Genomic DNA, 10,954 nt, shown 5'->3' on the forward strand with positions numbered 1-10,954 from the left:
TCCTCTCTCTCTCTCTCTCTCTCTCTCTCTCTCTCTCTCTCTCTCTCTCTCTCTCTCTCTCTCTCTCTCTCTCTCTCTCTCTCTCTCTCCCCCTCTCTCTCTCTCCCTCTCTCTCTCTCTCTCTCTCTCTCTCTCTCTCTCTCTCTCTCTCTCTCTCTCTCTCTCTCCCCCTCTCTCTCCCCCTCTCTCTCTCTCTCTCTCTCTCTCTCTCTCTCTCTCTCTCTCTCTCTCTCTCTCTCTCTCTCTCTCTCTCTCTCTCTCTCTCTCTCTCCCCCCCTCTCTCTCTCCCCCTCTCTCTCTCTCTCTGTAGTGAATGAGTCTTGTGGTTTTGAGGCTGGTGATATGTGTGGCTGGAAGAGGGTTGATCTGCATCCCGTCCCCGTTCACGCGTTCCGCTGGTTACCAGACCAGGGGGAGACTCTTTATCATGGAGAGGAGAACCACCGGCCCGTCAATGACCCTGTGAGTCCCAGCACGATACAACACTGACCATCACCCTCTCAGAGACTGCAGTGAGATTTGAGTCATATTGATTTGTGACATCTCATCTTTTTGTATTTACTAGATACGTTATGGATTTTTCTTTTCATCACATATTTTTTTTTTATCACATCACATTACAGCCTACACACAGTATAGCTACAGAGGGTAAAATGCTTGATTGCTCTTATCTCTACTCTATACGCTGAGTGGCTGCAGAGAGCAGAAAATAGCCTTCCACTCTGACCACTGGGTTTCTGTAATTTCCTCTTGAAGTCATCATCAGGCTGGAGAGCAGCTGCAATCATCGCCCTGAGCCTCTCCATCCTCTTCTCCCCCTCTCCCCCTCTCCTCCTCTCCTCTCCCCCTCTGCTCCTCTCTTCTCCCCCTCTGCTCCTCTCCTCTCTCCTCCAGTGGGGGGCGATCGATAGGCACCAGTGATCTTTTGTAAGCCCAGGGAGACTCTCCTCTCTGGGGAGCTGAATGGACCAGTGAGAGGGATGGAGGGGGGGGGGGGGGGCTTAGGGAGATGGATGAGGCCTGTCAAGGGGAGTTCCCACACCACTAGCCTCAGGGGACAGCCCTCTGGTGGCCCGTGGTATATAGGTAGTTTGTGATTGACAACATGCAGGGCTCTGCCTTCTGACCTGTGACTCCTGCCACCCAGCACATCCAGTGTTTAACCTGTGACTCCTCCCACCCAACACAACCCCTGCTTGGTACATCCCCTTCTGCCGTGTGAATATGATCAATAATGCACTACTGCAGAATGAAGGCTTGTGTTTGGGACCAACTGGGCAGAAGAGAAAAAGAAACAGAACAAGCAGCCATACAGTAGATGTAACACTGATGCACAGGAGTAACACATTAAGTTACTCCTGTGTGTCAGTGTTACATCTACTGTATGGCTGCTTGTTCTTTTTCTTCATTATATACTGTTCATATGTTATTCTCCTCTCCTTTGCCTTCTTGTACTTTAAAAAAAAAGAAAAACTGATCTTGTTATTGACTCATGTCAATCTTCCATGTTTTCACTATATACTGCCTTATGTCTCTGATCTTGTTTTGAGTTTATTTTCTAGACCATGTTTACATGTATTTCATTCATGTTTATGGACAATGGGATGGGAGTGGAACTTTGTACAAGCCATTTGGGCTTCGTTCCCTCCTAGCACTGTTTTAATTTTTTTAAATAATGTGCTAAACAAACTAAACTAAACTAATACCAAAATGTATTAATACCATAACTTGTATTAATACCAAACCTTTTATTAATATCATAACTTTTATTAATTCCAAAACCTTTATTAATACCAAAACCTGAGACAGTTAAGGAAGTTCAGAGTATCGGGGAAGATACTCCAGTCCTTCTACTCAGGAGCTGTAGAGAGCATCTTGACCGGAAACATCACTGCCTGGTATGGAAACAGCACGGCACAAGACAAGAAGGCCCTACAGAGAGTGGTGCGCTCAGCCGAGCGTACCACGGGTATTGCACTACCTCCCCTGCAGGTTCTATACAACAAGAGGTGCAAATCCAGAGCCTGCAGGATAATGAAAGACCCTCACCACCCCAATAACAGCCTGTTCCAGCTGCTGAGGTCAGGCAGACGCCTGCGAACCCCAGCTACTAGGACAGAGCGGCTTAGGCTCAGCTTCTTCCCCCAGGCCATCAGAGCCCTGAACAATGAACATTGAGTGCCACAGAACACTGAACTATCCACACACAAGCACACATGAACACACACACGACACGCACGCTGTGCACGCTCACACACTAGCAGCCACTTAACACTTTAACATGAGCGGGCACACACTCATGCCGCACACTTATGGCCAAAAGGAAAGGCCACTCTAAATTAGAATAACAGGAACAGTGTATTGCACTACCAAAGCTACCTAGCATGTCCTATATGCTCTGTAAATAACTATGTACAGATACCGAGATGTCACACCATGTTACCTGTTACCTGTTTATTGCACAATGTTGTTTTTTTATTGGATTCTATTATATGTTGTAACACTGTATTGCACATCGCTGCGGGCAAGACCACCCGCATTTCATTGTATACTTGTATGCCGTGACAATTAAAACTCTTGACTTGACTTGAAACCTTTATTAATACTGTAATTTGTATTGCATTTCCAGATATTTGATCCCAGTTTGGGTAAAGACAGAAATAAGAAAAAAAACTGTTTGTCTCAAGGTTTTCATAGTCATATTTGAATCCTCCACATGATGAAATTGAACCATATAAGTCTGTTTTATGTTTTGAGATGAGTTACGTTTTCAAATCTCATTAAGAATACGAGTGTTCTGTGTAAATTCACTGACGGTTGTTTACTTTTTGGTATCACATTGGCCATCTCAATGTCAATGGAATGTCTATACAACGCTAAGTACATTGGCTGTTGAAAGATCTTCAAAACTGACTCACAGACAGTATGTTTCTTAACTCTGATGGCTTCATTTGTAGAAGCAGTCAGTAAAATGGGATGAAAACAACACCATTCCTCTAACTCCTTACAAGTTACAATGAATCTATTAAGATACAGTATGATGGGGCGACAGTGGCTCAGGAAGTAGAACAGTCGTCGGGTAATCTTAAGATTCCCGGTTTCGGGGCGCCCCAGTGGCGAACCACATAGCGCGCTCCGCCGCGACACGGCCTACCCGGGTTCGACTCCCGAACCCGTCGTTATTTGCCGAATGTCTTCCCCCCACTCTGTCTCCCATTCCTCCTCTGTCTCTCTCTACTGGACTGCCCAGTAGCAATAAAGCGATAAAACGCCAAAAAATAAATCTTTAAAAAAAAAGATTCCCGGTTTCATTCCAGCTCCTTGTCGAAGTGTCCTTGAGCAAGACACTTAATTAACCCCTAACTGCTCCTGATGAGCAGGTTGGCACCTTGCATGGTTGCCTCCGCTGTCAGTGTGTGAATGTGTGAGTGAATGTGAGGCATAAGTTGTAAAGCACTTAAAAGATAAAAAGTCAGTTTAATTGAATAGAAAGCTTTATTGTCATTGTACATAATACAATGAAATTGTATTATTATGGTTCCTCCCTTGGTCCTCAAGCCTGTGTCCCGTCCCTCCTTGCCCCCCAGAGGAAGCCCAGAGGGCTGGTACATGTACGCAGACAGCTCCAACGGCGGCTACGGCCACACCACCGACCTCCAGACGCCCGTCATCTCCTCCACGGGGCCACAGTGCAACCTGGTCTTCTTCTACCACATGGGGGGCTTCACCGTGGGAACGCTGCAGGTGAGGAGAGAATACATGGGGCCCGACCACATTGATCTGTCGATGTCTGTCCGGCTACGTCTGTTTTTTTTATTACTTTCTCCACCAGGAGTGTCGGAGTGTTTGTTGGATATGGTCGACTGATGACGTGTCGGTCTCCACCAGACTCGTGTCCGTTTGAACAGACATAATAGTTCAGAGAGGATATTTTTTATATCATCCGTTAGCAAAGCTGTTGTTTCTGCAAGCGCAGGATTATAGTATATTAGGTTCTAATTTGAAAACAAACCAATGGACAGCTTGTGTCTGATTCCACTGGAATTGTTATTATTATTAATTACTGTATTGTACATGTATACTTGTAATATGGAAAAAGATTATAAGAAACATATACTGTAGTTCTGCCTTCAGAAAGTTGTATAAGAAACATGTAGATCTGCCTTCAGAAAGTTTTATAAGAAACATAGTTCTGCCTTCAGAAAGAAAGAAACATGTAGATCTGCCTTCAGAAAGAAAGAAACATGTAGTTCTGCCTTCAGAAAGAAAGAAACATGTAGATCTGCCTTCAGAAAGAAAGACACATATAGTTCTGCCTTCAGAAAGAAAGAAACATATAGTTCTGCCTTCAGAAAGAAAGAAACATGTAGATCTGCCTTCAGAAAGAAAGACACATATAGTTCTGCCTTCAGAAAGAAAGAAAGAAACATGTAGATCTGCCTTCAGAAAGAAAGACACATATAGTTCTGCCTTCAGAAAGAAAGAAACATATAGTTCTGCCTTCAGAAAAGTGTATAAGAAACATATAGTTCTGCCTTCAGAAAAGTGTATAAGAAACATAGATCTGCCTTCAGAAATAAAGAAACATATAGATCTGCCTTCAGAAAAGTGTATAAGAAACATCTAGATCTGTATTCAGAAAGAAATAAACATAGATCTGCCTTCAGAAAGAAAGAAACATAGATCTGCCTTCAGAAAAGTGTATACGAAACATATATATCTGCCTTCAGAAAAGTGTATAAGAAACATAGATCTGCCTTCAGAAAAGTGTATAAGAAACATATAGTTCTGCCTTCAGAAAGAAAGAAACATATCTCTGCCTTCAGAAAGAAAGAAACATATAGATCTGCCTTCAGAAAGAAAGAAACATATAGATCTGCCATCACAAAGTTTAATAAAAAATATAATAGTTTTGCTTTCAGAAAAGTGTACAAGGAACATAGTTCTGCGTTCGAAAGATTTTATAAGAAACATATACAGTAGTAGTAGTAGTAGTAAGTAGTAAGAAACTCATAAGTACTAGTGTTTCTAGTGTTATCAAGTGGATCTAATTACCCATTTGTTTGCAGTTGGATCACATTGGGCTTGATCAATTGTATCCATAGTAGAAAAGTCTGTGCATCCCTTACGTATTGCTTATTTATGTGAATACAGGTCTTCATCAGAGTTGAACCACTAAATGTTCTTTGTTCCTGTCATTTCTGCAGGTGCTGTTAAAGTACGGGAATGTCACCCACAAGGTCTGGTCTCAGACCGGTAACCAAGGCAAGAAGTGGAGACGTGGGGAGGTGTTCCTGGGAATATCCAACAACTTCCAGGTCTGTCAATCACTCAGAGGCACATTCATCCAGTGAGTTTAGCCAAGTTGAAGGGTGTTTCAAAGCAAGACTATTATTCAGATTAAATATTCATTTAATCAGTAATAAATATTTTGTCCTTACCTTGGATGAAATTGAAGGTCTTTAGTTCAGTAGATACTTGGTTATAAAGCCTGGTGTTGATTTGATTTCCCATAACCCTATTCAGTCTTCTAAATGAGAAAGGACAACTTACTTTCTAGGAGATTATATTTCCTTGTAATGTTTCCATTTAGCACAAAACCAAATGTTGATTATTTCCGTTGTTTTATGGCGAGTATGAAACATTTAAATACAATTAATTTAGTAATATGTCTCGCAGCATTTATAAATGAGACTTGGATTATACTGCACGGGTTGTGTGAGAGTTTGTCAACAAATGTTGTTAAAGGGTTAAGGGATGATGCTAATTGTAGCCTATGTTAATTTTATGCTATTTGCTGTGAAGCACTTTGAGCTGCAATCCATGTATGAAAGATGCTACATAAATAAAGTTATTATTATTTCACATTAGTAAAACTAGTAAAAGAAATCTGTCTAACTATCTATTTAAGGTAATCCACAAGTAAGCTAGTGACCACTGAGTCCCTGTCAAAGGTAATAAGTATGTAAACAATACATACATAAAATACCAAAACAAACACTTATCTATGACTCAGAATTATCTGTCTTCTTGAAATCTGCACAGCAGTAGTTTGTTTATACTTCAGAAGTATGATATTTAGACAAATTGAATGGAAGTGAATGGGGAGCCTGACACCTGGTGTTGACAGCGGACGACAGGGACAGCAGTGGTTGCTATAGCTTGATCATAGATGACCTTACCTAGCTAGGTAAGACTGCTGAAACCGGAACAGTTCTACCAAAGTGAAATAGCCCTTTAATTTTTCATTTAATTTAAGTTTAAGTTAGTTTATTTATTTATTACCCAGGGACAGTGCACATTAATGCACATCTTCAGTTTCCACATCAATGTAAATGTGCCAGATTTGAGCTAATTAGCTTGTTTCCATCTGTAGTCCCTGCCTAACATGCATGTCTTTATGGTGTGAGAGGAAACCGGAGTACCCAGAGGAAACCCACGTGAACACAGGGAGAACATGCAAACACACACAGAGAGGCCCCCTGCTGGGGTTCAGGACCTTCTTGCTGCGAGGCAGCAGCGCTAACCACTGTGCCACCGTGCCGCCCCCATTTGATCCCCATTAACTTCAATTCATCAAGTACGGCTACCGTGTTGGGTTCTCCGTTCACTGTGGAAGCATGCGAGAATACTTTTTTTTAATCTTCAGGAACTCAAGGCAACACAGGGCGAGTACCAAATGATAATCTTTGGGGTGAAGTGTTCCGTTAAGGGCAAGTCGAATAGGTCAGGCTGCCTCCGTTTATATATAATGATTGAGTCTAATTAGATCCAATGAGTCTCAGATCGTTAGTTTGTAATCAAAGTCACAATCCCATCATGGAGTCACAGCATGTATCTATCCACTGATTCTGGGTCAGTTGCGACTATTCGGAGACAAAAGGCTCGGTGTCAGAATTGTCAGACTTAATTGCGATGGAGCAGTCATTCCCGGTGGAAATGCCATGCCCTTTTTGCACGTTTGCACTGATGTCCATTAACCTTTGGCAGACGAGGCAGAATGAGATCAACCGTTCTGATGGTGCAATCAGCGTCTCCGATGCCCTTTCGCCACATAAGAGTCCTTTTTCACAATCAGAGAGATTCCAACTGCTCTCTTCCCCTCTGCCGTCTGCAGAGCTCATCAGCATGCAAGCTCTCCCTTTCTCTCCGGAGACTAACACGACTCGGTACTGAGGCGTTTAATAATTCCATACTCAAGCAATCAGTGGTTTTGTTTCACTGAATTGAGTTTGACAACGTTACGCTCGAGGGAGCCGCCATGTGATCATGCATTGTGAACTGTGAGAGAAGGTGCCGCACGGAGTGCACTGTGTTTTTGCCAGTCGGCCGTCCTGAGGCCTGTCCTCCTCCCGCTTCTCAGGTGGTGTTCAGGGCCAAACGAGGCATCAGCTACATGGGCGACGTGGTGGTGGACGACGTCACCTTCCAGGACTGTGCCCCTCCGCTGACCTCGGACCAGCCGTGCGGGCCTCAGGAGTACGCCTGCGCCAACGGGCACTGCGTTCCCCAGGACAACCTGTGTGACTTCATCGACCACTGCGGGGACGGTTCCGACGAGGACCCCTACATCTGCAGTGAGGCTCCTCCCACAGATCCATGTAGTCTTTCGAAAAACAGCACTCAACACTCATGCGTTCACTCACACATAATCCTGACCGTTTCCGCGCACACATTTTAAATTAAATTAGATTAGATTAGATTCAAATGTATTGTCATTATACAGCGCGACGAAAATAAGTTTGGCATCCAACCAGAGTGCATGTAAATTACATTGAACTATGGATATTTTGTATCACGTTTTCATCATGCATACTTTATGTTGCCCCGTGTAAGGTTGCGCTGTTTCAAATATGATAAGTACTTCCAAAGCAATATTCAATGTCCTTCAGATAGCAGGGTAACTGTTGAAACGTGACTCAAAAGATTATGTGTTGTAATTCCTCAACCCTAGAACTGCCTGATTGAAAATAGCAACCTCTGATAGTTTTAACTTGGAGATAAGAGAGCAGCCCGGATTGATTTTTCCTCCACTCTTCTGTCAGGCGGCTTCAGTGGACGCTGCAACTTTGAGTTTGACCTCTGCTCCTGGCACCAGAGCCGGCAGGACGACTTTGATTGGCTGATCAAAGCGGGTAGCACCCCGACGGTTGGCACGGGGCCGTCGAACGACCACACCCTGAGAGACCCGTCTGGCCACTACCTCTACCTGGAGAGCTCCTTCCCTCAAGCAGCTGGCGACGCGGCTCGTGTGACGGGACCCCTGCTGAGCCGAAGGAGCAAGCACTGCAAGGTCAGGTCAAGGTCAAAGGTCGAGGGCTCCGGGCCAGGCGGTGTTTGTGTGGTAATGGAGAGGTTGTAAATTACAGATTGAGACGGGAGCATCGGATCAATGCAATGAGTCATGGTGGAGATCAATACAGCAGAGGAGATATTGGCTTCAGAAGCAAGGTTAACTCAATGATCTAAGGTTGTAAAAATATTGTAAAATAGGCCCGGATAACTTGGTCAATAATTATTGAAATATTTTCTTAATCTTTACAGAGAAATCCTATCAAGAACAAGTTTGTCTGTTTGCACAAAGGCCCTGTGCACAATATCCGGTTTGAAACAAGTAATACACCATGAAAGAAAATACCATTTCAAAGAGAAATGAAACACAATCCAAACAGTCAGCCTTGGGGTATGGACTGTACTGATCCAAGCTCTGGCCCTAACGTTGAAGCGTAGTGTTAGCATTTAGCCTTTTAGCATTTAGTTTTGTTTAGATTATAAATTAGATTAGATTTAGATTATTGCATTATTAGATTATATATTGTAACTATTTATTGTAGGGCAAATATAACTGAGAGGGCATACATATCCTCATCTCGCACCTTGTTGCCCATATGCACATGTCCAGAGTTAATTATATTGATTTCAAGAGGTTTATTTGTCACATACATACCAGGGCATACAGTGAAATGCGGGTGGCCATGCCCGCTTTGATTGTGCAATAATACTAAATAATAAAATAGACACAATAAACAGGTAACAGGTATGTACACTACAATATACAGTTTTTACTCTATATCCTTATGCTATACTTGCTATTTATAAACTATACTATACAAGAACCACATCAGTTCTTTCCTTAAAGTGACCTTTATTTTCCTCTTTCCTTTAAAGTGTCCTTTCCATTTTGTTTAAAGTGACCGTTTGTGTGTGAGCGAATGCAGCATGTGTGTGGAGAGTTCAATGTTCTGATGGCCTGGGGGAAGAAGCTGAGCCTTAGTCTCTCTGTTCTTGTTGTGTGTGTGCATAGGCGCTTGCCTGACCGCAGCAGCTTGAACAGGCTGTTGTTGGGGTGATGAGGGTCTTTCATTATTCTGCAGGCTCTGGATTTGTACCTCTTGTTATATAAGACCTGCAGGGGTGGTAGTGCAATACCCGTAGTACGCTCTGCTGAGCGCACCACTCTCTGTAGGGCCTTCCTGTCCTGGGCCGTGCTGTTTCCAAACCAAGCAGTGATGTTCCCAGTCAGAATGTTCTCTACAGCCCCGGAATAGAAGGAGTGGAGTATCTTCCCCGATACTCTGAACTTCCGTAATTGTCTCAGGTGATACAGAGTCTATGTGTGTTGTCCATGTCAGGTCGTCTGTGATGTGGACTCCCAGGTACTCAAAACTGCTCACCCTGTCCACGATAGCCCCATTTATCCACAGTGGCGTGATTTGTTATATTGTTTACACTGCTTTTTTACTACCTGTACCACCCCCCCCCCCTCCCCCATGCTGCTATGATGCCTGAATTTCCCCAAGGTGATCAATAAAGGAATATCTTATCTTATCTTATCTTATCTTATCTTATCTTAGGAAAAGACAAGGAAACGGAATGAATTGTCTGGTTTTTAACAAAGTCAAGAGACATAAAAGTAAGGTTAGCTCACCACATCATCATGGACACACAGGATCTCCGGCCTGGACGAGCACCGTCTGGACCCTCCCGGTCGTTAAGATATTAAGTTCAGGGTTTTTCCTCATATTGTGGTTGGTCCAGTGACAGACTAAACACTGATTTTCCAATCAAACAAAGGTCCATCGGTGTTCCAAGAGTAGCTTTTGGTCTCCTGCGAAAGTGATGTCTCACTTCCTCTTCACTCTTCAGCCTGGAACACCAGCTGACCTTCATTGGTGATCAGTTCCCTCTTCCAGAGTACATGTGCACATTCCTTCCCACATGTTTATCAGTTCCCTCTTCCAGAGTACATGTGCACATTCGTTTCCCACGCGTTTATGAATTCATGCATAACCCATATTATTTCTCTCAATCAAAAAAGACTGTTTAGACAAAAAGGGACTAAAAGGAAGGAACATTTTAAAGAAAAGGAAAGTAACCTAACATGAGTGACGCTAAATTGACGGCTTTAGTTCCAGCGTGTTCCATTTGGTAGGTGAATGAAAGCAGATGTGTTAACAAGGACATTCTTTAACAACATACTTGACATAATATATTGTTATTGGTTATGTTATTCTGTACTGAAGTGACCATGGAGGCAATAGAGACAGGCACTGTGCCCAGGTCTAAAGATGCCCCTTTAGATGCAATCTTCAGTTTGAAAATGGCATAAATGAATATCGACCTGTTTCTCTAATATCTGCACTCAAAATTACAGTCATGATGTTTTCCCTCCCCAATGAAGAGGTAGAACAATAGACCTCTAAGGACCAATTTGTATATATTGACAAGGCTGCTTCAAGAGCCTCCTCCTCGGGCAACTGCTTAAAATACAACCTATGGCTTGGGGCGTATTCATTGAGCATCTGCCAAGGTTTTATTTCACCCTCATACCTGCTTGTAAAAACAGAACAAATAGCTCCTGCTCTCAGAGAGCCTGCGAACACCAAGTCGGATCTAAAAGCCTCGCTAAATTTCCCTTTTGTCACGAAAATGTATTTGCTACAGCAAAGCGGGG

At 43.2% G+C, this 10,954-nt stretch overlaps 1 protein-coding gene across 1 annotated transcript in view; it reads left to right on the forward strand.

Moving 5' to 3' along the window:
* malrd1 (MAM and LDL receptor class A domain containing 1) overlaps positions 1–10,954 on the forward strand; it is a gene marked incomplete at both ends in the record, with an annotated part of 129,163 nt that overhangs the window by 48,569 nt on the left and 69,640 nt on the right. Inside the window, 5 exons of the mRNA XM_084325849.1 lie at positions 311–462; positions 3,559–3,744; positions 5,208–5,318; positions 7,364–7,577; positions 8,046–8,339. Coding sequence (XP_084181975.1) covers positions 311–462; positions 3,559–3,744; positions 5,208–5,318; positions 7,364–7,577; positions 8,046–8,339 — 957 coding nt within the window. The remainder of the gene's footprint in view (positions 1–310; positions 463–3,558; positions 3,745–5,207; positions 5,319–7,363; positions 7,578–8,045; positions 8,340–10,954) is intronic.

Source organism: Notolepis coatsorum (assembly GCF_963971535.1).
Source record: "Notolepis coatsorum genome assembly, chromosome: 12".
In the NCBI taxonomy this organism is placed as follows: Eukaryota; Metazoa; Chordata; class Actinopteri; order Aulopiformes; family Paralepididae; genus Notolepis; species Notolepis coatsorum.